The sequence below is a fragment of the Bos indicus genome, chromosome 12 (assembly GCF_029378745.1).
Source record: "Bos indicus isolate NIAB-ARS_2022 breed Sahiwal x Tharparkar chromosome 12, NIAB-ARS_B.indTharparkar_mat_pri_1.0, whole genome shotgun sequence".
In the NCBI taxonomy this organism is placed as follows: Eukaryota; Metazoa; Chordata; class Mammalia; order Artiodactyla; family Bovidae; genus Bos; species Bos indicus.
The window spans coordinates 79,688,766-79,716,568 of NC_091771.1; the positions used below are offsets into that span (position 1 = coordinate 79,688,766).

Sequence of the window (27,803 nt, forward strand, 5' to 3'; positions counted from 1 at the left end):
GAAATAACTCCAGAAAGAATGAAGAGACGGAGCCAAAGCAAAAACAGCCAGTTGTGGGTGTGACTGGTGATGGAAGTAAAGTCTGATGCTGTAAAGAGCAGTATTGCATAGGAACCTGGAATGTTAGGTTCAGGAATCAAGGCAAATTGGAAGTGGTCAAACAAGAGATGGCAAGAATGAACATCGACATTCTAGGAATCAGCGAACTAAAATGGACTGGAATGGGTGAATTTAACTCAGATGACCATTATATCCACTACTGTGGGCAAGAATACCTTAGAAGAAATGGAGTAGCCATCGTAGTCAACAAAAGAGTCCGAAATGCAGTACTTGGATACAATCTCAGAAACGACAGAATGATCTCTCTCCTTTTGCAAGGCCAAACATTCAATATGACAGTAATTCAAGTCTATGCCCTGACCAGTAATGCTGAAGAAGCTGAAGTTTAGCGGTTCTTTAAAGACCTATAAGACCTTCTAGAACTAACATCCAAAAAAGATGTCCTTTTCATTATAGGCGACTGGAATGCAAAAGCAAGAAGTCAAGAAACACATGGAAAAACAGGCAAATTTGGCCTTGGAATACAGAATGAAGTAGGGCAAAGGCTAATAGAGTTTTGCCAAGAGAACACACTGATCATAGCAAACACCCTTTTCCAACAACACAAGAGAAGACTGTACACATGGACATCACCAGATGGTCAACACCGAAATCAGATTGATTATATTCTTTGCAGCCAAAGATGGAGAAGCTCTATACAGTCAGCAAAAACAAGACTGGGAGCTGACTGTGGCTCAGATCACGAACACCTTATTGCCAAATTCAGACTTAAATTGAAGAAAGTAGGGAAAACCACTAGACCACTCGGTATGACCACTCGGTATCCCTTATGATTATACAGTGGAAGTGACAAATAGATTCAAGGGATTAGATCTGATAGAGTGAAGAACTATGGATGGAGGTTCGTGACACTATACAGGAGGCAGGGATCAAGACCATCCGCAAGAAAAATGCAAAAAGGTTGTCTGAGGAGGCCTTACAAATAGCTGTGAAAAGAAGAGAAGTGAAAGGCAAAGGAGAAAAGGAAAGATATACTCATTTGAATGCAGAGTTCCAAAGAATAGCAAGGAGAGATAAGAAAGCCTTCCTCAGTGATCAATGCAAAGAAATAGAGGAAAACTATAGAATGGAAAAGACTAGGGATTTCTTCAATAAAATTAGATGGAGAAGGAAATGGCAACCCACTACAGTATTCTTGCCTGGAGAATCCCATGGACAAAGGTGCCTGGCAGGCAATAGTCCATGGGGTCGCAAGAGTCGGACATGGCTTAGTGACTTAAAAAAAAAAATTGGAGATACCAAGGGAAGATTTCATGCAAAGATGGGCACAATAAAGGACAGAAATGGTATGGACCTAACAGAAGCAGAAGATATTAAGAAGAGGTGGCAAGAATATACAGAAGAACTATACCAAAGAGATCTTCATGACCCAGATAATCACGGTGGTGTGATCACTCACCTAGAGCCAGACATCCTGTATGCAAAGTCAAGTGGGCCTTAGGAAGCATTACTACAAACAAAGCTAGTGGAGGTGATGGAATTCCAGTTGAGCTATTTCAAATCCTAAAAGATAATGCTGTGAAAGTGCTACACACAATATGCCAACAAATTTGGAAAACTCAGCAGTGGCCACAGGACTGGAAAACGTCAGTTTTCATTCCAATCCCAAAGAAAGGCAATGCCAAAGAACACTCAAACTACTGCACAATTGCAGTCATCTCACACACTAGTAAAGTAATGCTCAAAATTCTCCAAGCCAGGCTTCACAATACATGAACTGTGAACTTCCAGATGTTCAAGCTGGTTTTAGAAAAGGCAGAGGAACCAGAGATCAAATTGCCAACATCCGTTGGATCATCGAAAAGGCAAGAGAGTTCCAGAAAAACATCTATTTCTGCTTTATTGACTATGCCAAAGCCTTTGTGTGGATCACAACAAACTGTGGAAAATTCTGAATAGATGGGAATAACAGACCACCTGACCTGCCTCCTGAGAAATCTGTATGCAGGTCAGGAAGCAACAGTTAGAACTGGACATAGAACAACAGACTGGTTCCAAATAGGAAAAGGAGTACGTCAAGGCTGTATATTGTCACTCTGCTTATTTAACTTATATGCAGAGTACATCATGAGAAATGCTGGCCTGGATGAAGCACAAGCTGGAATCAAGATTGCCGGGAGAAATACCAATAACCTCAGATATGCAGATGACACCATCCTCGTGGCAGAAAGTGAAGAACTAAAGAGCCTCTTGAAGGTGAAAGAGGAGAGTGAAAAAGTTGGCTTAAAACTCAACATTCAGAAAACGAATATCATGGCATTTGGTCCCATAACTTCATGGCAAATAGATGGGGAAACAATGAAAACTGTGACAAACTTTATATTCTGGGCTCCAAAATCACTGCAGATGGTGACTGCAGCCATGAAATTAAAACATGCTCACTCCTTGGAAGAAAAGCATTGACCAATCTAGACAGCATATTAAAAAGCAAAGACATTATTTTGCCAACAGAGGTCCGTCTAGTGAAACCTGTGGTTTTTACAGTAGTCATGTGTGGATGTGAGAGCTGGAGTATAAAAGAAAGCTGAGCGCCGAAGAATTGATGCTTTTGAACTGTGGTGTTGGAGAAGACTCTTGAGAGATCTCAAGGAGATCCAGCCAGTCCATCCTAAAGGAGATTAGTTCTGAATAGTCATTGGAAGGACTGATCCTGAAGCTGAAACTCCAATACTTTGGCCACCTGATGGGAAGAATTGACTCATTGGAAAAAACCCTGATGTTGGGAAAGATTGAAGGCGGGAGGAGATGGGGACGACAGGGAATGAGATGGACATGAGTTTGAGTAGACTCTGGGAGCTGGTGATGGACAGGGAGGCCTGGCGCATTGCAGTCCATGGGGTCTCAAAGAGTTGGACACGACTGAACTGACCTGAATTGAACTGAAACTCGGGACACTCAAAACATTACCGCGGCCCTAGGCCGAGGGGTGGTCAAGGGCGGAGGTGACTCAATGATGATCGCTGGTATGACTGCGTGCAGGTTGCCAGGCGGACGCTGGTGCAGTCGGGGTTTACCCCAAGCAGGCGCGGATCAACGGCAGCCAGAACTCTCGCGTGTCCTCCGGACTTGGTTTAACCCGGGGATCAGGTCGCGTCGGCCGCCACCAGTGGCTGGGTGCCGGCCGGCGGCCGCGTCCTCTTGACTGCGGCCCAGCCGCCCGGGTGCCTCCTGCTGCAAATGGGCTAGTGGCTCGGGGCCCCGCCCCTGCCCGCCTCGGACTTGGATCCCCGGCTCGTGATTGGCCGCAGTCGCGGCGCTCCCCTTCTCCGCCCCCTTCGCTGGGGTGAAAGGTCAGAAGAGCTTTGGTCTGCAGGGGCGGCCATGGCGGGGTTCTGGACTGGGGCGGCGGCGCTGGCCACCGCGGGACGGCGCGGACGGCGGTGGCCGAAGCTTTTGATGCGGAGCGTGGCGCTGTGGACCGTGAAGGTGAGGAGCGACGGGACTTCTCGTGGGCCTGGGCTTGGCTGGGCTGCCTGCCCCGCACCCCGTGGCGTTGGCCGGTGCTGCACCCCCCATCCCCACCCCCGAATTCCTCCTCGCCGCGGAGCTCGCCCAGGCGCGGGTCAGAGCCGGCATCCCTGGTCCCAGCTGTGTCTCCGGGGATCACGGAGGACAGCGCGGCCCAAAGAGCCTGCCGGCGTTGAGTTTTCTGCTTCCTCGGGAGCCGCAGACAGCCACCTCGCTGTAATTTCCCAGCCCTTCGCGCCCTTCCGTTCTTGGGCCGTGCGATTTTGGCTTCTTCTGAGCTTTTCAGGTGCATTTGTAAGGGTCCTTATAGTTACCATTTTCTCCAGCCTTGTTCCTCCTTTGAAGAGACCCTAAACTGCTGCTCAGTTAGGAGTTAGGGTTTTGCGTTTATCTCACCTTTTAAAGTACCATGTTGGGATAGGCTACTACCTTTACTTGAATGGAGAGCATATTTTAATTGCATTACATCACATTATACTGTATACACATCTTGTGAGTTTTTTTGTTTTTGTTTTTCTTTGTAGTGGTTAGGCGGATGTTTGTGGTGTTCTCAGCGTCTCTGCGCTGTATTTTTTCATGTTTCTGGGTGGCAGCCTTAACACCTTGGAGTGTTTGTGACTCTTAACACTTTCTGTCTTCAGAATGGAGTTTCTTGTAATTTCTAAACAAATGCTACCTAACTGACTTTATTAATAGAGTTCAAGTCACTGGAACAAATTATTTAAAGTATTTCTCTGGACACTGCCTGTTTTCTTCCTTTAAAAACAAAATAGGCACATAACTTGATTTATTGTCATGGACCTTAGAATTGGAAGACAGTATAGAGATGATCTAGCCCATCCTACTCTACTAGAAGAAGAGAACTCAGGCCCAGGTGAGAAATGATGCAGCTGGAACTGATCGTGGAAGTGAAAGTCAGTCTGCACAGGCTTTAGCTTAGGGTCAGCTTTGGAATGCTGACACTCAAAATCCCTGGAGTTCTTTGTGCTGGTGCACAATTAAGACCTTTGTTTCTTAATCTTGATTGTTTTCTCATGTTTTAATGTCTTTTGGACTCCTCATTTGCAGTTGTGAAGCTCTTAAATGTAATTTATGTAGGAGGCAACATGATATGGAAAGGCATGGACTTTGGAATCACACTGATGAAGTTTTGCATATTACACAAGTCACTTCTCAGCTTCTTGCTTACGGGTATTTTTTTTTGTTGTTTCCTAACAAATCTTTCTGGACTACATCCTGTGTTCTGTCTCTATAGAATGAATATAATTTCTCTTTTAGAAATTTTAGTCTGTTAAGGAGACAAGTGTAAAACGCCATTAGGGGAGAGGCTTTGGTGCTGTATCAAGAAAATAAAATGAAGGGATTTGACCAAGTCTAGAGTTTGAGATTTGTAGCTTTGTCCTAGAAACTGCTGTGGTATTCTACTTGAATGAACTTATTCAGTCCTTACAACAGCCATTTATAGATGAAGAAATTTTTTATGTGACTTGCTCAAACTGTGCTTAAGGTTAAGGGATTGTTTTCCTTTGGAAGTGAAAAGTGGCACAGTTTTGAAGGACATAGTGACTTTTTTCCTAGGCAAAAAAGAGAAGGAAGAAGTGTTATATGTGACAGCAGTACATGCAAAAGGCCTGGGCCAGAGGGAATGCCAAGATAAAGGAACTGGAAAAGTCCGCTGGGGCTTTGGTATGGAGATCAGATGGTGCCCAGGAGGTAGGTAGGAGTCAGACCATGCTGGGCCTTACTGTAGACCCTGCTATCAGGTTTATGGGAAGCCATTTATGTTCAAGTTGGGAGGGATTGTTACACTGATATATGTTAGAGTGGAGAGGATAAGAGAGAAGGAATTTGTTGGGCTACTTACTGCTGTACACTTATTGTATGACATATAAGCTTTGATTTTTCTTTACGAGTTTTTTCCTTTAAACGTGTTGGCAGAGCCTGCATCTTGTCTATTACTGTTTTCTTAGCACAGTGTTTGACAAAGTAGTGCTGAATGTGTGGTGATACTGAAGGAAGAGTTATTTCTGTGCCAGTAAAGGATTTCTCCTGGAGGTGGGAGAAGCAGGGAACTTGAGCTGCTTAGCTTCTCTCCAGGCTTCTTTTCTATGAACTTGAAACATGCATTACTGAGTCTGTGTTTGAAGCCGAACCTTTTGAAGATTTTATTCCTCCCCTTTCTCCCTCCACCCCTGTAAATTGTTTGGTTGGGTGGAAAGCAGACTAACTCTAGTCTAGAGAGTTCTAACCATTCTTTTAACCAGTTAATAGTTTGTTTTTAGGGGTGTGTGTGTGTGTGTGTGTGTAGGGTGTGTGTGTAGGGTGTGTGCATGTGTGTGTGTGTGTAGGGGGTGTGTGTGTAGGGTGTGCGTGTGTGTGTAGGGTGTGTTTGCGTGTGTGTGTAGGGTGTGTGTGCGTGTGTGTGTGTGCGTGCATGCGCGTGCCCGTGCACTCACTCAGTTGTGTCTCACTCTTTGGACTGTCCTTCAGGTTCCTCTGTCCTTAGAGTTCACCTTTTAGTCTTATTTTGTTTTGGCTGTTTAAACACATTCTATTTAAATAACTAGTTTTTTTTCCCTTCTGTCTGCATTTTTCAGGGGCTCCAGGATGTTGGACTTGTGGTAATTGCTGCAGTTTATTGAACTTTTTATGCCTTATATGATTTTCAGACATTTCCTCTTAGCCTTGTAACAAGTAGGTAAAAAAAAAATTCCAACTTTACAGAAGAGGAAACAAAAGCTCAGAGCAGTTAAGTAACTTGCTTAAGGAAACAATTGGCTGAGATAGATGTTGAACCTTGGATAGTATGCTCCCAAAGCCTTGCCTTTCCAGTTTGTCTCTCGTTTGGGTCATGGTCTCATTATATGGTGCATTCATGAAGTTCAAAGGCTCAAGCTTTACGTTCCTTAAAGCCCATGATTTTCTTTTCTAGTCATGGAAGAGAATGTTTAAGCAAATCTGAATGCTTTAGCATTGCCTGGAGGTAAATCTTTCCACCTGCTTATAGATTTCTGACAATCATTTGGGGAAAAAACCTTCTAACATTATTACAGAAAGCAGTTTTTGATGAATGAAAATGTTTATGGACATTTGTGTATTTATACATCTGCGCTTTTTTTGGATTTTATTCTTAAGAGGTTCAGAACAGAGAAGTGATTGGTAAAACCCTTTTCTAAATAAGGGGAAGAGATGGTGACATGTTGATAGAGTGAAGAAACAGAAGTTAAGTGATTCCAGTTTTTAAGAAACTGGGTAAATGGGAGAACAGGGATGAAAAAGGAAATTGGGAAGGAAAAAGGTGTTTGTTTGTTTGTTTTTTAATAGGGGTGGGGATCGGTAGTGTTTCCCTTTAGGTATCTGGACTCAGAGGGTTCCAAGAGTCATGTTGATTTGCTGGTAGCACTGGAGTTGGTGAAAACTGGTAGGACTTGGGATCTGTTTTGGAACTAGAACCAATAGTACTTGCTGTAACCAAAGGGAGATAAAAGGAAAGAGAAGAATCAAGGACCTTTGAAAGATAGACACAAAGGGCCATAGAGTGTATGATCCCATAAGTATGAAACGTCAGGGTGGGCAGAGCCACAGAGGCAGAGGTAGGTCAGTGGTTGCCAAGGGCTGGGGAGGGGTGAGGGGGGAGATGGGAGTGACTGCTGACAACTGAGGGGTGTCTTTCTGGGGTGAAGAGAAAAAATGAGAAAGGGCAAATTAATACATCTCGGGGGGACAAAATTAGTTTGAGCTTCATAACAGTTATGGAAAAGAGGGAAGCGTTTAGGCTTTCCTATAGTAAGAAACATTCATTAATGAGGATAAACAAACCTTGTCCTAGCACTGAATGTGTAGAATTCATTATATAAAGGCAACTAGCAATCCAGTAAAAAAAAAAAAAAGAAAATAAACTTCTTTGTTACTCTTTTATCAAGGATGCAGTGATAACTCACGTCTCATTGATCGCTATTAATATAGCACTTTGTGAAAGTTACAGTGTGTAAAAAAAAACGTTCTGTACCAGTGGGATGATAAGGTTTCCCCGAAGCAGAGCCTGAAGAGGGATTTCGTGCAGGTGGTAGTTGAGAAGCGTAAAGAATGCAGGCTAGAGCAGGGGTTAAAAAAAATCAAAGCAAAGAAGGGGATCTAGGTGGAAACTAGATTCAGTCTCATCCCACAGGGGAGCCCTGGAGCAGTGGTTCTCAAAGCAGGGGACTCTAGCCAGCAGCAGCAGCATTACCTGGGTACTTGTTAGGAATGCACATTTTCTAGCTTCACCCTAGACCCGCCAAGTTTGAAACTCTGAGGTTAGAGCCAGCGGTCTGTTTTAATAAGCTCCTCCAGGTGAAAATGATGCATAGTCAAGTTTGAGAAGCACTGCTCTAGTGCAATAAAAAGTATAATGTGAGCTGTAAGTATAATTTAACATTTTCTAGCACTCACATTGGAGAAGGCAATGGCAACCCACTCCAGTACTCTTGCCTGGAAAATCCCATGGACCGAGGAGCCTGGTGGGCTGCAGTCCATGGGGTCGCTAGGAGTTGGACACAACTGAGTGACTTCACTTTCACTTTTCACTTTCATGCATTGGAGGAGGAAATGGCAACCCACTCCAGTGTTCTTGCCTGGAGAATCCGAGGGACGAGGGAGCCTGGTGGGCTGCCATCTATGGGGTTGCACAGAGTCGGACACGACTGAAGCGACTTAGCAGCAGCAGCATTCACGTTAAAAAAAATTTAAAGCAGTGAAATTACTATTTTATATTTACCCAGTGTGGCTCAGTGGTAAAGAATCTGCCCGCCAGTACAGGAGAATCGGGTTCAACCCCTGCATCCAGAAGATCCCCAGAAGGGAATGGCAACCCACTCCAGTATTCTTGCCTGGAGAATCCCAGGGACAGACGAGCCTGGTGGGCTACAGTCCATGGGAGTCGCCAAAGAGACACGACTTATCGACTAAACAACACCAATGATTTAACCCGATACATTAAAAATATTTTAGTATGTAAATCTAAAACTTTAACAAGGTTTCTGTTTTGTTTTTCATATGAAGTCTTCAAACCTAGGGTGTATTTTACACTTGGCACACATAGGACTTTGGCAGATTTCAAGTGCTCAGAAGCTGTCCGTGGCTAGCGGCTACCATATTGTACAGCCAGCTCTAAAGCACAGATTGCAGTACTAAGTTGAGCCCACCTTGAGGTTGAAGTGGGGGCAGCTTTTTGAACTTCATGATAGTCAAATCAGTGGTTGTGGCCTGGGAGGGATGTAACTCCAGGCTTGAGAGAGAACTCCTGTCTGGTTGAGGCAGATGGGGCAAAGCAGGGAGCAGGTGGGAACCGTGGGTAGTCAGCACACCAGTGGGGGCCTTCCCCGCCTGGAAAACGGATGCTGGATGTAAACCCACAGCATCTGCTATAGGTGGGGTGGGAGGAATGGCCTGGCTGGGGGGCTGGGTTGGAATGAAGAGGCTTTAGAGTTGATGCACACAGTTCTAGCTTACCGTGGAGGCACAACTGGAGAATCTTGACTTTTTTTTTTCCCCTCCCTTAGTTTTATTGAGAAGTGAAAGTGAAAGTCGCTCAGTTGTGTCCAGCTCTTTGCGACCCCATAGACTATACAGTCCATGGAATTCTCCTGGCCAGAATACTGGAGTGGGCAGCCGTTCCCTTCTCCACGGGATCTTCCCAACCCAGGGATCGAACCCAGGTCTCCTGCATTGCAGGCAGATTCTTTACCAGCTGAGCCATAAGGGAAGCCCAAGAATACTGGAGTGGGTAGCCTGTCCCTACTCTAGCAGATCTTCCCAACCTAGGAATCGAACTGGGCTGTCGTGCATTGCAGGCCGATTCTTTACCAACTGAGCTATCAGGGAAGCCCTAATATTGAGAAATAGTTGATGTAAATCCTGAGATTTTATCATCTTTCTCAAATATTAGGTATTCAGCCTAGCTTGCCAAGTGAAAGTCTTGGCAGACAGCTGAAGATTGGGATAGCTAGTGAAGTCCTGAAGGCTACATAGTCAATGTAAGTGAAAGAAAAGCTGTTTTTAAGTGGTAAGGCCTGACCTCACGGTGAAAAGGCCTGACTTCTGGTGGTGTTTTAAAGAGGGCGTTTTCCCGCGTCATTCTGGGTTTCTTAAAATGTTCAAAGGTTCAGTTGGCTCATGCTTACCAGCTCTGTGTCATGTAATGTGGGAGGAGAGCTTTTCCTGGAAATTTTGAAGATGAATCACTAACAAGTGTTTTGTTGTCCTTGGTAAGCTCATCTTACTCCTCCATCGGCCCATAGTTTTGAGGATGGCTTCTTCTTTGAAGTAGAATGCATTGTGCTAAAGAGTTAGCCTGTCAGTAGAGTTGTTCTAATATTATTCACTTGAATGCCCCTGTGGTTATGTTAAGAGTTCTGGATTTGGTAGGGTTTAGTTTTTAAATTGTGCTTTAAGCTTGAATTTAGTGGATTTGTGAGTTTGGGCTGCCACCTGAGGCCACAAGCAGAAAAATGTGAAAGTAGGTGCTGGCTTAGGTTAGAAAAGGGTATTTCGCTGTTGGCAATGGTTGGAAGGCCTCTGAACAGTTTGTGTAAAAGCTGTACCCTTTTTTTGGTTAATAGTTAATTCATTCTTACTATAACGTACGCAAAATTGTGCAGGCATTTTACACATTCTTATTTAATCCTCACGTCAGCGTTAAGTCCTAGATAAGTGGTTTTATGCCCAGTTTATATATGAGAAAAACTCTTGAAGAAATGGCTGAGCCAATTTCCCAACCAGGGCGTGAATCTGAGTCTAGATCAGAGCTCTTAAGTACTCCATTATTACTCTAATGGTAACTCCCAAATGGTCTGGGATAATTTTAAGAAAAAAAGTTACAGCTGCATAATGGGATTTAGTTGTTGGGTAATACCTTACATTTCGTTGGTGCTTTACAGTTTATAAAGGCTTGTGTGTTTTGGGCTTTTTTTGTTTGTTTTTTAAAGACAGCTCTGCAGGAAAGCAAGGGAGGTGTCGTGTTGTTCATTTTATAGATGAAAACTGGGGTCCAGAGGAATTATTTGCTCAGTGTTGTGTACCTGTGAAGAAGTGGAGTAAGCGCTGAGCCGGGTCTTCACCTCTGTGGTGAACTCAGAAGGTCGTGCTACTTCCATGTGCTGCCTTGTTATCTAAGTGTGGAAACTATAGAAAATCTTCATTCTTGCAGAAGAGAAGCAGAGCAGTATGTTCTCTGGAAGTCGTTTTGCACACACTGACCTTTCTCCTTTCGGCTGTGATAGGCTAAACGGTCTTTATAGATGGACTTGGTTAACATTTTTCCTTTGAACTCTTATTCTAGAACATACCTTTAAAGAATTCTGGACTGGGCTTGTAGCCTGTTTTTTTATATGCCTAACAAAAATAAGAAACATTAAAAATTCTATGTAGAGGTCCAAATTAGCAGATTTCTACCAACTCATTCCTTGTATTTTTTGAAAAAATTATGTTGTGGCTCTACAAAATTATCTGATTTTTGACTGGTGTACATTATAGCTTTGAACTTTGTTGAAGCTCTGCCAGGGGAAAACAGGAGCGCGAGAGAGTAGTGTATGGCTGACTGCAAACCACTTTGGGCTTGCTGTGGGAATGGCTCAGACTCCTGTCTTTCCTCTGTAGTTGTGTTCTGCTGCTAAGGTTCTGACTGGTTGCATCATTTCTTCTTCCAGGTACTTGGCTAATTAGGGGCACCTGTGTTTTTCAATTTTGGGGTCCAGTATCACAAATTCATTTGTATACAAGCTGTATGCTTTCTTTTTTTTTTGATAATGGTGGTAAAATATAGTCTGTTAGATCGTCAGAACCAAGTATTTAAAAATAGCAATAAAAAGATGAAAAAACAAGCAAACCCAATTTGATTGATCGATACTGCTATAGCTTGTCTCCTGCGTTTTGGCCAGGTGTAATTTGTAATCGTGGACATGAGTTTGAGCAAACTCTGGGAGATAGTGAAGTACAGGGAAGCCTGGCGGGCTGCAGTCCGTGGAGTTGCAAAGAGATGGACACGACTTAACGACTGAACAACAGCAACGATTTGTAATAGAGTTTAGTTTTAGAGTTAATAGAGTTTGTAATAGAGTTTAGATTTAGTTTCAAGAACTGTGTGGTGTAGACATTTTAAAATTTGAGTTTTATGTTATTGGCAGTTTCCTGAGTAAGTGTAGATTACACTGAGTCAGCTGACCCAGACCTGTCCCAGAGCTTGGCCACTTGGAGATGTCTGATTCTTCTGGGTTAGAAACTGTCCCTTGAGGACCAAGTTCAGTTTAGTCCATTTTTTCATGAGCCCATCTGATGAGAGAATCCTGAGGCTTAATGAACTTCAGTCATTAAGTTCATGACTGAAACTTAATGCTTCAGTCATGTTTATTCGAATCTGTGAAATTAGCTCCATTTCTACCAAACAACTCAGTGTTTGTTGCTCTCGGAGCAGTCTGGCAGTGAGATCTGTGTTACCATCTTCTTGGACCACACGTTCAGTTTGGGTTAACTGCATATTCTTCATAATAATGTGTGTCAGATGTTCACACATGTTAGAATCTCTGTAATAAGCTTTTGTGTTTTGAATGACAGTGGTGTAGGTTAGTAGGGATTTAAGAGGAAACTGGGCTTCCCTGGTGACTCAGATGGTAAAGAATCTGGCTGCAGTGCAGGAGACCCGAGTTCGATCTCTGGGTTAGGAAGATTCCCTGGAGGAGGGAATGGCTACCCGCTCCAGTATTCTTGCCTGGAGAATTTCATGGACTGAGTCTGGTGGGCGACAGTCCATGGGGTTGTACAGAGTAGTACACGACCGAAGTGACTTAGCACGTGAGCACCTAAGAAAAACACCTGGGGAGTTAAAGTGGTTTGCTCTAGTCCTGGAAGTAGTGTCAGACTGAGTTAGGATTAGAACTCAGGCTCTTTGATCTCTTCTCCCAGAGTTCTGTTCTAGGCAGTATGCTGGGAAGTGTTCCCTTCCCCAGACATAAACATCACTGTTTACTCTCCCCAAAGCTTATTAGAATACCTAAAATGTCTACCCCAGATTGTGTTTTGTCTCTGAAAGACTCACATTTGGCTTTTGCCATCAGGAATCAGTTATGCCCTTTATTTGTTAGTAATTAAAGACACATGTATGATTTTTGTAAAATCCTTTCTTGTATATACTCTTGTGAAAGGATATTTTGACATATTCCTACAACTGCCTGTTATGTGCCTTATGATATTAGGGAAAATTGGTAAAACTGTAAACTGTGTTCATTGTATAAAATTGTTAGGAAGCTGGTGTGCTCTTTACTTCTTGTGTAAATATCCGAGTGCTGCCTTGCTGCAGACTAAATGTGAGAAATCCCAGGTAGCTTTTGCTTTTTTTTTTTCTTTGTTGTTGTTGTTTAGTTGCTAAGTCGTGTCCTACTCTTTTGTGACCTCATGGACTGTAGCCCGCCAGGCTCCTGTGTCCATGGGATTTCCCAGGCAAGAATACTAGAGTGATTTGCCATTTCCTTCTCCAGGTGTTCTTTCCAACCCAGGGATCGAACCGCCTCCTGCATACCGGCCTCCTGCATTGACAGGCGCATTCTTTACCACTGAACCACTACGGAAGACCTTTTCTTTATTCTGAGTTTGCCTTCTGCGTTGGCTAAGCTATAAACACAATATATGGTTTTTAAGTGAGGAGGTGTTACCTTTATCCTGTTAAATCTGATGTGAGAGTAAGGTTGCCAGATTATAGCTATTCTGCTGAGGGCAGTGGAAGACTGAATTTTTTTTTAATCACAAAAAAGTGGTTGTGTACCCCACTTTGTACATTTTTTTTTAAACACCAAATCATCTCTTTGCACAGATGTTTAGTATTAATGTGGAAGTGCCACTATTTATATTATCTCAAAAAAAAATTAATAATGCTTTTACCAGATCTATGTTTAGATTTTCTTACCATTGCAGCCTAGACTTGACATTTCTGAAAAATTAAAATTCTTGAGACTCAGTTTTCTACATTGGAGTTTGAATTCACAGGGATGCTTACAGAAATGTAAGAGTGTTTTGGTCTGGGAAAGGGAGACAGTAGTGAAGTCAGTTTTCTTCCCATTTTCAGCTTATTATTCATCACCAGTCCTTTTTACTTGGTGTGGTAAGTTTTACTAGGTTTTATTTTGTAAAGTGTATTCACTTCTGCATAAAGATTACATTTTGTAATTTGGCGCTTGATACTTCTAAAAAAAAATAACTGGATTCATTTTTTTCATTTTAAAATGTTGTTATAAATTATTTGCTTCCTGTTTGAGTTGTTCGGCTGTTAGAACGTTCTGAGTACCTGTTGCCTTTTGCCACCACCCTCACTCTGCTTTTTTCTTGATTTACCTTCATCGGTGACTATAGGATAAATTATTTTCTTAAACCTTTGCTATAACCTTGATTAGTGATTCTTCTTAATGTTTTAAAGGCTTAAGATACACTTTTTTCCACATACGTATATGGTAATGAATTAAAGTGAACTTGATTATTAGTGTTAACCTTTTCATTTTTATCTGCCAAGCCACATTAATACCAGAATAAGTAAAATAAGAAATCATGTGTCAGACATTAGCAAATAAAAACTAGTTTGTTGTTTTCTGGGCCCTGTTAAAGTTGAAGCCCTTTGAAAGCCGATGCTTGTTGCATGCTGTATAAAGTTCTGTGTGGTGTGTGACATTCTGATCCCGCTGTGTCTGTCTGCGTGACCAGAAAGACTTTTCTTCAGATTTTATTTGACCCATTGACTCTTACACTTTTCTGGAGATTGTTTTGATGTCTTTGGATTCTCATGTGTGCCAAGGGAATGTGTCTAGTTGGGGTTTACCTTCTATAGTTAAGGTATATTGCTTAAAACTACATACATTGATTGAGGAAACACTGTAGCTAGAAGCATACTGGAAGAATTACCCTGAAAAATATTTTTAAAGCTCATTCAAGTATCTGTCGTTTATTTCACTTTCATTTTTTTTTTTCCCTTTCTTTTGGTAGCATGTTCCACATTATTCAAGACGGTACTTAGTGGTGTCTCGTACTCTCTGTTCAGCTGGATATGATTCTAATGAAAAAGTAAGTATTTCAAAAACAGTTTTGACAGCTAAGTTAAAATGTTTTGTTGTCTCCACATTGTGTTCACCGGGCAGGTTCCGTTTTATTGATGCTGTGTCATTTTTTATTGCCATACATCATAGATTTTATAGGTGTTCAGCGTTTGTTCCTTTTTTCATTGTGGACCACAACCTGAGGCTTTAATTTTGTATTTGTACCTATATCGCAAATGGAATGAATTCCCAATGTATTTCCTTTGTTTTCAGCAGGATCACTAATACATTCTTTCTTAGACTAGGCAGTTGAGAGATTTTGATTAAACTATTAGTTTTTTTTTCATTTACTTAATATTTGTAACTATTTTTGAGTGAAGGCAATTATGGGTATTGTAAATTTGGGGACAAGGGAATTCCGGTTAAAATCTTGGTATATGATAATGTCTGAGGCCTGTAATGGAGGAATAAAGGAACTGGAAGTGGTGATTGGAGGTAAAACATGATTTGGTGACAATGAAGGCATCAAAGAGGCAGAAGAAGAGTTTTGGTTAAGAAGAGATGATTCAAATCGAATGTCATTAAAGTAGAACTAATATGAATGATTATTTGAGAATGAAGTGGTCTTCTAAATAGCCAAAGTATACAGAACTACTCAAAAGAATCTTGAAATTTGGAGAATAAAGGATCTATATTCACTGTAGCTCAATAGAAATGTAAAGTGGAGACAATTGGAGGACATATATAATTTTTTATTTTCTAATAGCCACATTGAAAATAAACAGGTGAAATTAACTTTCATATATTTTATTTTATTATTTCTTGTTTTTTGGCCATGCAGAGAGGCATGTGGGATCTTAGTTCCCTGACCAGGAATAGAACCTGTGCCTCCTGCAGTGGAAGTGTGGAATTTTAACCACTTGACTACCAGGGAGGTCCCAGTCCCAGGTCTTTAAATGACTTATAAATCCTTTCTTAATCGGGCATTTTTACCCCAGCTTTATTTGCCACAGTACCCCATACTGTGTTTTTTGCTTGAGCTATCTTAAAAATTACTTGTAGTTTTTTGTGTTACCATCTGCTTTCAATGTCACTGCCTTATTAACACATACTCTTCATTCTCTGCTTTTGCTGCCTTTAACACAGCACTTAACACACTTTGTTGCGATTGTGCTGTATTGTACATTGAAGTTATCAAATGCACTTGACATTTACCTGTACTTATTGATGCAGACGGGAGGTGTAAAGTTGGTTTAGGGAGTGCTCTGGTGGTCCAGTGGTTAAGACTCTGCTTTCTCACTGCCGAGGGTGAAGGTTCAGTCCCTGGTAAGGGAACTAAGATCCCACAAACTGTGTCATGTGGCCAAAAAAAAAAGTTGGTTTAAATTTATTAGTGTATATATTCTTTTATACGCATAGCCTATCTGGAAGAATATTCAGGGAACTAGTAGTAATTGTTGCCTTTAAGGCAAGGACCTGGGTGTCCCTACTATGTGCCCCCGTTTTTACCTTCTAAGATCTGAACCATATTCATTTGTTATTTAGTTAAAATCTTAAGTATGGAAGATTAATTGGTATTAGCTTTATTGAACTTGTGTACTATTGGTAATCCATTAATAGTCCTCTGTTAGGGTTCTCCAGAGAAACAGAACCAGTGAGAGACATATAGAAATTTCTTTTTTTTTTTTTTTAATTGACTCACCTAATTCCTGGGTTTCCCTGGTGGCTCATATGGTAAAGAATCTGCCTCCAGTGCAAGAGACCTGGGTTCAATCCCTGGGTCAGGAAGATCCCCTAGAGAAGGGAAAGGCTCCTCACTCCAGTATTCTTGCCTGGAGAATCTCATGGACAGAAGGGCCTGGCAGGCTACAGTCCCTGGTGTTGCAGGGAGTCAGACACAACTAGGTGACCAACACACCTAATTCAGGAGGCTGAGAAGTCCCTTGCAGTCTGCTGTTTGCAAGCTGGACACCTTGGAAAGCTGGTGTGTAAGTCTAGTCCAGGTCCAAAGGTCTGGAAACCAGGAAAGCTGATGGTGTAAGTCCCAGGTCCAAGGGTAGAAGACCAACGTCCCAGCTCAACCCGGCAGGCAGAACTAGTCCTCTCTTCCTCCACGTTTAGTCTGTGAGGCCTCCATGGACTGGATGGTGCCTAGCCACACTGGGGAGGGCTGTCTGCTTTACCGAGTCTACTGATTCACACGTTAGTCTCATCTGGAAACACCATCACAGACACCGTCAGAAAAAATGTCTCACCTGGACACCTTGTGGCCCAGTCAAGGTGCGCAGAACACTCACCATCAGGAGCCCTGAACAGAGAGGAGTAGGAGTGTGTCAAGCGCTGCAGTCATGGCTGGCACAGATTTGTCCCCGTGAGACAGAATCACACTCCTAGATTTGTAATCTGGTTTGCCGCCCAAAGGATCGAATAACAACACTCTAGCTAACACATACTGAGTATATAGTGCATGCTAGGCCCTACACTAAAGGCTTTACGGTGTGAATTCAGATTCCTGGAACCTCCGTGTCAGGTAGCTCTTACTCCCGTTTTACGAACCGGGAAATGAGTGTCCGGTAGGCTGGCTTGTCCACAGAGGAACACATGGTAGTGTTGGGATTCCAACTGGGCCAGGATGGCTTCAGACTAGCTCTTAACCTTCATTCTACTCCTTCCATAGAAATTACGATGGAATTTGTACTCCCTGTAATATTATTATAATTTGTTGTTAATGTGTTGCTTAACGTGTAAGTTCCAGTGTTTGTGCTGCTTTTATCTGAGGTAGTCTGCTTAATATTTAATCAGTGTTTGAAGATACAGTTCAGGGAAGTAGGAACAGGTTTTCTTAGTATATGCTTACTGTTTAGCAGGAATGGCATGCCACTGCAGTATTCTTGCCTGGAGAATCCGATGAACAGAGGAGCCTGGAAAGTGATAGTCCATAGAGTCGAATAGAGACACGATTGAACACATATACACACATGATTTTACACACACATACATGATTTTACACACACACACACGATTTTATAGCTCCACCCCACTATTCTTGCCTGGAGAATCCCAAGGACAGAGGGGCCTGCTGGGCCACAGTCCATGTGGTCGCAAAGAATCAGACAAGGCTGAAGCGACTTAACACGCACATACACACACACACGATTTTATAGCTCCAAGCCCTAGGTGGGATTAGGGTGTTTTTTGGGCCCAGGTGGAGGCTTGTCTCAGTTGGGTGTGATAGCCCATGTGTGGTATAAAGGTTCAGTCAAGACTTTAAAGGCCTTTTGCAGTTCTGAGATTCTGTAATTTGCTCTCAGGTTAACATATTACTTTAAGTTATTCAAGAGTACTTTTAAGATCATATATACCTTTAACTTTTCTTTTAGTAATATGACTAAAACTTTAAAAAAGGGTCCATTTAACATGCAACAGTTCACTAACCCAGCGATCATTGTGTACTAAAATGTATTGCATCCAAGTTACTTACAATTGTTCGTGTGCATTTCTTTAAAAAGAGTAGCTTGTTCAGTTCTAGAGTCAGGAGAGAACCTTATTAAATAGTTTCCCACTAGAATGCTATATCAGTTTATTTATGTGGAAATCAAGAGATTGCAGTCCTGAGAGATGGATTTACTTAGAGTGAAATAGGTCATTAATGGCAGAATTGGGCTTAGAATTTAGGTCTCTCACCCTACACAAAATGGAACATCTTTTTCTATTATGTGGCCTTAGCTGTTTCAAAATGTGATTATTCAAACAACATTATACTTAATGTTATACTCAACATTTATACTCAATAGCATTAACTCAACATTATACTCAAATAGCATAACCTGTGTGGTCTGGAACTCTTTGGGTAAAAAAGTATAACTAGTTTATCTGTTCTGAGTTGTTGAAAATACCACTTAATGCTATGCCCCAATCCCAAAGAGATGGAATATAAATTATATCAGACTTGACTTTGAGAAACATAACATTTAGAATTTCTCTGAATTTAGAAAACAAGTAAACTCTCAAGCAGTTTTAACTAAAGTTTTTTAGTTTTTTGAAATCTCATTTGAAAATTATCTTTTGGCAAGAAATGTAGTTCCTTTATGAATTATTGAACCTCATCAATTGATACTTTTTTGACAGGGTAATTATAAGGCCAGATCCTGCCAGACGAGTTTAGTAGTAGCCTGGTTGTAAGTGAACACGTGCATAGTATCTGATACCATGTAGGCAGTAGTGCTTGTTAGGGTTATGCCCAGTGGTAAGTGTGGCAGACAAAGCTTGATGTTTTCTGGTCTCATCGTGAGAGTTAACAGTTTCTTATGTGTTTGTTTTCCTCTCTTTAGACTTTTGATAAAATTCTTATTGCTAATAGAGGAGAAATTGCGTGTCGGGTGAGTGGGATTTTAATCTTATTTTTCATTTTACTCTGTGAATTTTACTATTAAATCCCTTTAAACATACATTACTATTGTAGATAACATTAATGTATTTTAATATAGGTTATTAAAACTTGCAAGAAGATGGGCATTAAGACGGTTGCCATCCACAGTGATGTCGATGCTAGTTCTGTAAGTATATTTGCTTTGTTTGAGTTAGGATCTTATTTTGGATCAAATGGAAAAAAGTGAAAGATGGAGGGTTTTGTTGTTGTTGGCCTGAAAAGGTACACAATTTAAAAAATACCTATTACTTAATTTGTATTAAGCACAGTAGAAGCCTCATAATGTCTTCAATATGTGTCTTAACTATTTTATTTTCAAGGCTTTAAAAGCTTGCTGCTGCTGCTGCTGCTGCTGCTAAGTTGCTTCTGTCATGTCCGACTCTGTGTGACCCCATAGATGGCAGCCCACCAGACTCCCCAGTCCCTGAAATTCTCCAGGCAAGAACACTGGAGTTAAACTAGAATAAATAGTTTGTAGAGGGATTCTCGGAGAAGGTGATGGCACCCCACTCCAGTACTCTTCCCTGGAAAATCCCATGGATGGAGGAGCCTGATGGGCTGCAGTCCATGGGGTCGTGAAGAGTTGGACACGACTGGGTGACTTCACTTTCACTTTTCACTTTCATGCATTGGAGAAGGAAATGGCAACCCACTCCAGTGTTCTTGCCTGGAGAATCCCAGGGACGGGGGAGCCTGGTGGGCTGCCGTCTATGGGGTTGCACAGAGTCGGACACGACTGAAGCGACAGTAGCAGCAGCAGCAGCAGAGGGATTCTGGTCGCCAGGTACATTTAGGCAGAGCATGAGAAAGTTAAAAGAGCTAGTTATTAATGAAATGTTTATACAGTGCTGCCTTATGGGAGCACATTTCCCCATAGGGTAATTCTGTGTCACTAAGGGAATGCTCTGACTGTTTGACCTTCCTAAATGCTGTACTGTGTTCAGCTGAAAGTTTGATTAAAAAAATGGAAGACTGATGCTGATTGGACATGAGCAAAAGAGGATATAGCATAAAGTGGTAAATGATAACTAATTTTATTGGAGATATTTTATCACAGCAGGCATTTGTAGCAGTAGTAAACTATGAATGAGGAGAAAAAAATCCCGTGGGGAAAGTATATAAATTATTGGAACTGTATGGAATGAAATGTAAGTAGTTGTACTTTGATAAGTTAACTCTTTCATACTACTTTTGATAACAGGACCTACTGGTAATGTCAGCTTTTATCGTATAGTAATTTAATGCAAAGACTTTTCAGTCTTTGTGACTTTAAAATTTTATTCAGAAGTTTAGTTCAGTTGCTCAGTCATGCCTGACTCTTTGCGACCCCATGAACCACAGCACGCCAGGCCTTCCTGTCCATCACCAACTGCCAGAGTCTACCCAAACCTATGTTCATTGAGTCGGTGATGCCATCCAACCATCTCATCCTCTGTCATCCCCTTCTCCTGCCCTTAATCTTTGCCAGCATCATGGTCTTTTCCAATGAGTCGGGTGGCCAAAGTATTGGAGTTTCATCTTCAGCATCAGTCCTTCCAATCAACACCCAGGACTGATCTCCTTCAGGATGGACTGGTTGGATCTCCTTGCAGTCCAAGGGACTCTCAAGAGTCGTCTTCAACACTACAGTTCAAAAGCATCAATTCTTCGGCGCTCAGCTTTCTTTATAGTCCAACTCTCACATCCATACATGACCACTGGAAAAGCCATAGCCTTGACTAGACGGACCTTTGTTGGCAAAGTAATGTCTCTGCTTTTGAATATGCTGTCTAGGTTGGTCATAACTTAAGGAGTAAGCATCTTAATTTCATGGCTGCAGTGATTTTGGAGCCCCCAGAAATAAGGTCAGCCACTGTTTCCACTGTTTCCCCATCTATTTGCCACAAAATGATGGGACTGGATGCCATGATCTTCATTTTCTGAATGTTGAGCTTTAAGCCAACTTTTTCACTCTCCTCTTTTACTTTCATCAAGAAGCTCTTTAGTTCTTCTTCACTTTCTGCCGTAAGGGTGGTGTCATCTGCATATCTGAGGTTATTGATATTTCTCCCAGCAATCTTGATTCCAGCTTGTGCTTCCTTCAGCCCAGCGTTTCTCATGATGTACTCTGCATATAAGTTAAACAAGCAAGGTGACAATATACAGCCTTGATGTATTCCTTTTCCTATTTGGAACCAGTCTGTTGTTCCATGTCCAGTTCGAACTGTTGCTTCCTGACCTGCATACAGGTTTCTCAAGAGGCAGGTCAGGTGGTATGGTATGCCCATCTCTTTCAGAATTTTCCACACAGTCAAAGGCTTTGGCATAGTCAATAAAGCAGAAATCGATGTTTTTCTGGAACTCTCTTGCTTTTTCGATGATCCAGTGGATGTTGGCAATTTGATCTCTGGTGCCTCTGCCTTTTCTAAAACAAGCTTGAACATCTAGAAGTTCATGGTTCACGTATTGCTGAAGCCTGGCTTGGAGAATTTTGAGCATTACTTTACTAGCGTGTGAGATGAGTGCAATTGTGCAGTAGTTTGAGCATTCTTTGGCGTTGCCTTTCTTAGGGATTGGAATGAAAACCGACCTTTTCCAGTCCTGTGGCCACTGCTGAGTTTTCCAAATTTGCTGGCATATTGAGTGCAGCACTTTCACAGCATCTTGCAGGATTTGATATAGCTCAAGTGGAATTCCATCACCTCCACTAGCTTTCATTTTGTTTTGTCTTTTTTGGCCCCTACATTTAAAATATTTATCTTTTGCTTAAAATAATTAAATCAAGCAATTAAAACTTGTTTTGCATACATATTGTTTGATTTTTTTTTTTTGACTATTCATTTCTGGCTTCTTTAGTAATAATTTGTTTTAACTGATAGTTTCATTAGTTTATATCTTTACAAAATATTCATAAAATAGTGAGAAAACTATTGCTTTAATGTCATTCTTGATTGATAAACAAAGGCATTTACCAATAGTAAACTCCTCCAGAAAAAAGCTTGTGTAATCATCAAGCTTGTAGTAGATTTAAAATTCACTCTTCTCATTTAAAAAAAAATTTAATTTAATTTTAATTGGGGCACTCTTGTCATCATGTTTTTATTTTCAGTGTATCTAGCTCAGGCCATGTTTTCATTCATAGATAAATTGAGAGAGAAAAGTGTCTGAATTGTGGACAGTCACTGTTTTTATTTCAAGCCTAACAGCAACCTTTCACTTATAATTTTCTTTTTCATATCATAGAATAGTTCATTCTTTATGCTGTGTTCTCCTGGAGGTGACTGTTGACATGGATAGTCCAAAATTACTTATATTTTCACTCTTTTCTATTTATTTATGTTTCAATATTGGTGTTCCACCGTAGTCTGCTTCTGTAAGCTGTTACCTCAAAGAACATGAGTACTTTGTTCACTCATGTTCTTTGAGTACTTTGTTCCTAGCTTTGTGGACACTTTCTAAACTTTGGCAAAACTGCTTTCAAAAGAGTCGGTGTGAGTTTTAAATCTTCGGCATTTATCCTTCCTGAAGTAGAGGTGGTAGTTTTTATATTTTAAAAACTTTTAGCCACTTTTTTTTAACCAAAGATTATGATACATAGTTTAGAATAAGATTTACCAGGCTTCCCAAAGGGAAGCAAGCAATGCCTGCTCAAGTCAAAACTTCCTCTTAATATGACTTTCTGTAAGTTGGTTTCTAGAAAGATACTATAAGTAAAAACAGGATAATAATCATGATGGTTAGAGTGCTCAGAGCTTGATTTAAGCCTCGGCAGTAGGGCCACATCCGCTGCTTGGTTTCTGCTCCAGTCCCAAGAAGGACAAAGACATGAATTCCTCTAACAGCATATTTTGCTTTTTTAACACTTGATCCCAAAGGTTAGCATCAGATCTAACCATATCTAGCCAGCTTTACAATGTTGATACTATGAACAAGGCATGCTATTCAGATATATATGTTTCAGTATTTATTTTCAAGAGGTCAGCATTTTGAATATTACTTGGAGTGGAAGAATCTTACATGCTTCATGTTCTAACCACTGGACCACCAGGGAATTCCCTGCCTGATTTTTGTTTTGTGTTTTTTTCTTGTGTATCTGAGTCATTCCATGTCTTAGTTATAGCCTAACTTAGTTTTAAAATTTCTGTCATATTATTTCAAGTTCCTGCATACCTGTTTCTATTTCTGACTCTTCTCTCTCAATGGATTATTTCCTCATGCATGTAGATTTTGTCTTGTGATGCCATATTTGGTGTCTTTAACGTTGAATTCTGCGTGGTTTGGGTTGCAGATGTAATCCTGTTGGGTGTTGGTTCTATTGGCTTCTGCCGATCACTCCAGGGTGTCACTGACTAATTTTTATATTTGTTTCTTGGCATGAAGGCTGCTGAATTATTAGGATGGGCAAAGCAAGATGAAACTATACACACACACACACACACACACACGCACACACACACATACACACACTCTCTCCCACACCCCTCCTTCTGTTACACAGGCTCATGATTTCTAATTTCCTGAGGAGACTTTTTCCTTAACCTTGAAGCACAGCTGATAGTATTTGTCTACGCCCTACTTAGTAGATTATTTATTCATTCTCCCACCCCTTGATGCCCCCTTCACTGAGGATGTAATCTTTGAGCAGCAAGGCCTTACGTAGGAGTTTTCCTTCAAATCTTCAGCTCACACGTGGTTCCTATCTCGGAGAGTTAAAACTCAAGTTCTCTAGTTTACCCAGATCCCCGCTTGCATTCTCCAAGATTAGTGGTGTTGGTTCTAGTGGATACTGTCTGACGTTTAGCTGCTTCTTTGTTTTTGATCCCTAGGGATTGCTTATGGTTTCTTATAAACCAGACTGTTCATTTAGAAGAAATTTGTTATATTTAATCTAGAATTTTTAGATGCTTCTAGGGAGGGTTTGTGGTTTTTCTATCTAGTCTGCTTATTATTGGATTATCTTAAAATAGTATGCTATCCTGTTCCTCTGTTGAAGACAGTCTCTTTTTTTCTTTGAGAAGACTGACCCAGAGCAGTCTCAGAGGCAGGCATCGCCCAGGAGAACAGTTCGTAAGTACTGGTGAGGTTAGTGCAACTGCCTCCAGGGATGAAGCCAGAGTCAACAATAGTGTAAACTCCTCCCGTGGGAAATGGTCAGGACCAGAGAGAGCAAAACAGGGGTTAAGCCTCTTAGCAAGTTGTGGATTGTCTTCTCTGTGTCATTCTCCAGGCCCTTATTACTTTGAAAAGATTTGTGGAGAATGGTTTATGAGCAGAAAATGGTCCTAGTGGGACACTGTGTCCTGCTGGTATTTCGGTAGGCATTGTGTGGTATCTGTGGATCAATTTGAGGAAGTATCTTTACCTTAACATTTTAGAGTCCTATATGTGAGCATGGACATTCCATCTGATGTTGTTCCACTTACTTATATTGCTTTAATCTCAACAGTTTTATAGTTTTCAGAGAGTGATTTTCACTTACTTGGCTATATTTATTCCTAAGTATTTTAGTATTACTTCTGATCTATTAGAACTGCAATTTCTTCTTTTCTCTCTGTTTTTATTGGTTGCACTGCATGCCTTGCAGGATCTTAGTTCCCTAGATTGAACCCGTGCCTCCTCTATTGGGAGTGCAGAATTGTAACCACTGGACTGTCAGGGAATTCCCTAGAATTGCAGTTTCTTAATTTCAGTTTTTATTTTAATTGCAGGTATATAGGAATACAATTAATTTTCATATAGTGATTTGGGTCCTGCAACTTTGCTGAACTTCCTTATTATTTCTAATAGTTAAAAAAATAGATTTCTTAGGATTCTCTCTAGAAGATCATGTCATGTATAAAGAGAGAGAGATTTACTTCTTTCTTTTCTTACTGGATGCTTTTTATTTTATAGTCTTGCCTAATTTCCCTAGCTTTAACTTTCAGAATTATTGAAAAGTAGTGGTGAGAGCAGGTACTCTATTTTCCCCCTAAAATGAGGAACAAAACATTCAGTATTCCATAACTAAGTTTGATTTAGGCTCTGGGATTTTCATCAATTCCCACTATTAGGTTGAGGAAGTGCCCTGCTGGTTTGTTGAGTTTTTATCATGACTGGGTGTCTACCGAGATGATAATGTGGTTTTTATCCTTTATTCCATTGATGTGGTATATTATATTAATTAATTAATTTTTGGATGTTTAGCCTTACCTTCCTGGGATAAATCACACTTGGCCATAATGTATATAGTCCTTTGTATATATTGTTGCAGTCAGTTTGCTGGTATTTTGTAGAGGATTTTTCATCCGTATTTGTAAGAGATACTAGTCTATACTTTTCATTTGATGTCTTTGTTTTGGTATCAGAGTTATTTTGTCTTCATGTTATACTGTGGGACGTGTTTCCTCATCTTTCGTTGTTCTGGAAGTTTGTGAGTTGTCGTTAATTATTCTTTTAATGTTTGGTGGAACTCACCAGTGAAGCCATCTAGATCCAAGGTTTTCTCTGTGGGTAGTTTTTTTTTTTAACATTAAGAAAAGTTTATTTACTGGCCCGCGGCAGTCTTAGTTGCAGCTCGCGGGGTCGTCAGTCTTTGTTGTAGCATGTGGGATCCTTGGTTGTGGCTTGCAAACTCTTAGTTGTGGCGTGTGGGATTTAGTACTGTGACCAGGGATCAAATCTGGGCCCCCTGTATTGGGAGGATGGTGTCTTAGCCACTAGACTACCAGGGAAGTCCCTGTGAGTAGTTTCTTGTTTACTAATTCCTTCTCTTGATTTCCTGTTTCTTCTTGAGTTAGTTCTATAGTTTATTTCCTTCTAGGGAAGACATTTCATCCTAAGTTACCTAGTTTATTGTTAAATAATTGTTCATAGTATTTCCTTATTGTTTTTATTTCTGTAAGGCCAGTGGTAATGTCTCTTCCATTCCTGTGTTGTTTCTTTGCAACCCCATGGATTGTAGCCCGCCAGGCTCCTCTGTCCATGGGGATTCTCCAGGCAAGAATATTGGACTGGGTTTGCCATACCCGCCTCCAGGGGATCTTCCCAACCCAGGGATTGAACCCAGGTCTCCTGAATTGCAGGTGGATTCTTTACCATCTGAGCCACCAGAGAAGCCCTTTGAAATTTTAGTTATTTGAGTTTTTTCATTTTTTTCTTGGTCAATTTAACTGAAGATTTTCTGTTTCATTGATCTTCAAAGACCCAACTTTTGGTTTCATTGATTTCTCTCCTTTTAAACTCTCTGCTTCATTTATATTTACATTAGTTTTTGTTTCCTTCATTCTGCTTGCTCTGGATTTAGTTTGCTCTTTTAAAAAAGTTTCTTAAGATAGAAGACTAGGTTGTTTTGAGGTCTTTTTAATATAGGGGTTTCACCATATATCTTTCTCTTAGTGTTTAAGCTGCATCCCGTGTTTTGACATTTTGTATTTTCATTACTCCTGGTTGCCTTGTATTTTCTGGTTCCCCTGGTGATTTTTTCTTTGACTCACTTATTATTGAGGATTTTTTGTTTGTTTGTTTGTTTGTTTGTTTTTGGTCTTGTTTAGTCTTACAAGACCTCCAAAAATTGGTTGGGTAAGATAAAATTCCCTTTCTTGGTTCTACTTGAGTCAGTCTGCATGGTGGTACCGGAGACTAAGAACAAGCAGGACCAAGAAAGGGAGCATGGATTAGGATTTTTTTAATTCACATATTTATGAGTTTCCCAAATTTCTTTCTGTCATTGATTTCTAATTTCCTTCAGCTTTTGTCAGAGAATGTATTTTTTCTTTTTCTATCCTTTAAAAGTTTTTAATGTTTGTTTTATGGACTAGCATATGAACTATTCTGGAGAACGTTCCACGTGAATTTAAGATTATATTCTGCTGTTGCTGGGTGGAGTGTTCTGTAGTGTCTTTTAGGACTGGTTGGTTCGTAAGGATATTTAAGTCATCTATCCTGGCTAATTGCCTGGTGGTTTAATACATTATTGAAAGTGGGGTTTAACATACTTTGGAAAGCCTTTAAAATTACTGAGTATTTTGTTTTGCTCAGTTTATAAAATTGGACAAGTAATTACATATAGATAGGCCCACAACCCTGTGCTTGAAAACGCTAAGGTAGAAAAGTAAGGTAGAAAATGACTAAAGAACTCTGAGTGTCTAGGCCTAGAGACTGTCACAAGGAATCTGTGCAATTTTCAGGAAGCAAGAAATTTTGACACTATTTATATTGTTCTAGACTTAGAGAAAGAAAAATAGATTTCCGTTTCTTTTTTCTGAAACCAGCCTAGTCACTTGGAAATCAAAATCTGGACAAAGATAGTAAGCAGAAAATAAAAAATGACTTACTATATATATTGTTAGAAAAATCCTAAGTAATAGAAACTAGAATAAAATTTATTTAAATAAAATGCTGCAGTCATGCAGAGTGTATTTGTGACATTTCAATATGGTTTCAATACTAGACACTATTAATTGAATATACTAATAGGTTAATGGAGGAAAACTGTATGATCACCTTGATAGAAGCCTTCAGTTCAGTTCAGTCGCTCAGTCATGTCCGACTCTTGGCAACCCCCTGAACCACAGCACGCCAGGCCTCCCTGTCCATCACCAACTCCCAGAGTCCACCCAAACCCATGTCCATTGAGTCAATGATGCCATCCAACCATCTCATCCTCTATTGTCCCCTTCTCCTCCTGCCCTCAATCTTTCCCAGCATCAGGGTCTTTTCAAATGAGTCAGCTCTCCGCATCAGGTGGCCAAAGTATTGGAGTTTCAGCTTCAACATCA

At 40.8% G+C, this 27,803-nt stretch overlaps 1 protein-coding gene across 5 annotated transcripts in view; it reads left to right on the top strand.

Annotated features, from left to right (window-relative positions):
- The first annotated feature begins 3,397 nt into the window (after positions 1-3,397).
- The window catches only part of PCCA (propionyl-CoA carboxylase subunit alpha), a 360,640-nt gene continuing 336,234 nt past the window's right edge, over positions 3,398-27,803 (top strand). For 4 of the 5 annotated variants that reach the window (XM_019971675.2, XM_070799925.1, XM_019971676.2 and 1 more), the window contains exons 1-4: positions 3,398-3,546; positions 14,590-14,667; positions 18,971-19,018; positions 19,127-19,195. In XM_019971675.2, coding sequence (XP_019827234.2) covers positions 3,442-3,546; positions 14,590-14,667; positions 18,971-19,018; positions 19,127-19,195 — 300 coding nt within the window. In that variant the 5' untranslated portion in view covers positions 3,398-3,441. The remainder of the gene's footprint in view (positions 3,547-14,589; positions 14,668-18,970; positions 19,019-19,126; positions 19,196-27,803) is intronic. The other variant, XM_070799926.1, reaches the window with a different exon arrangement.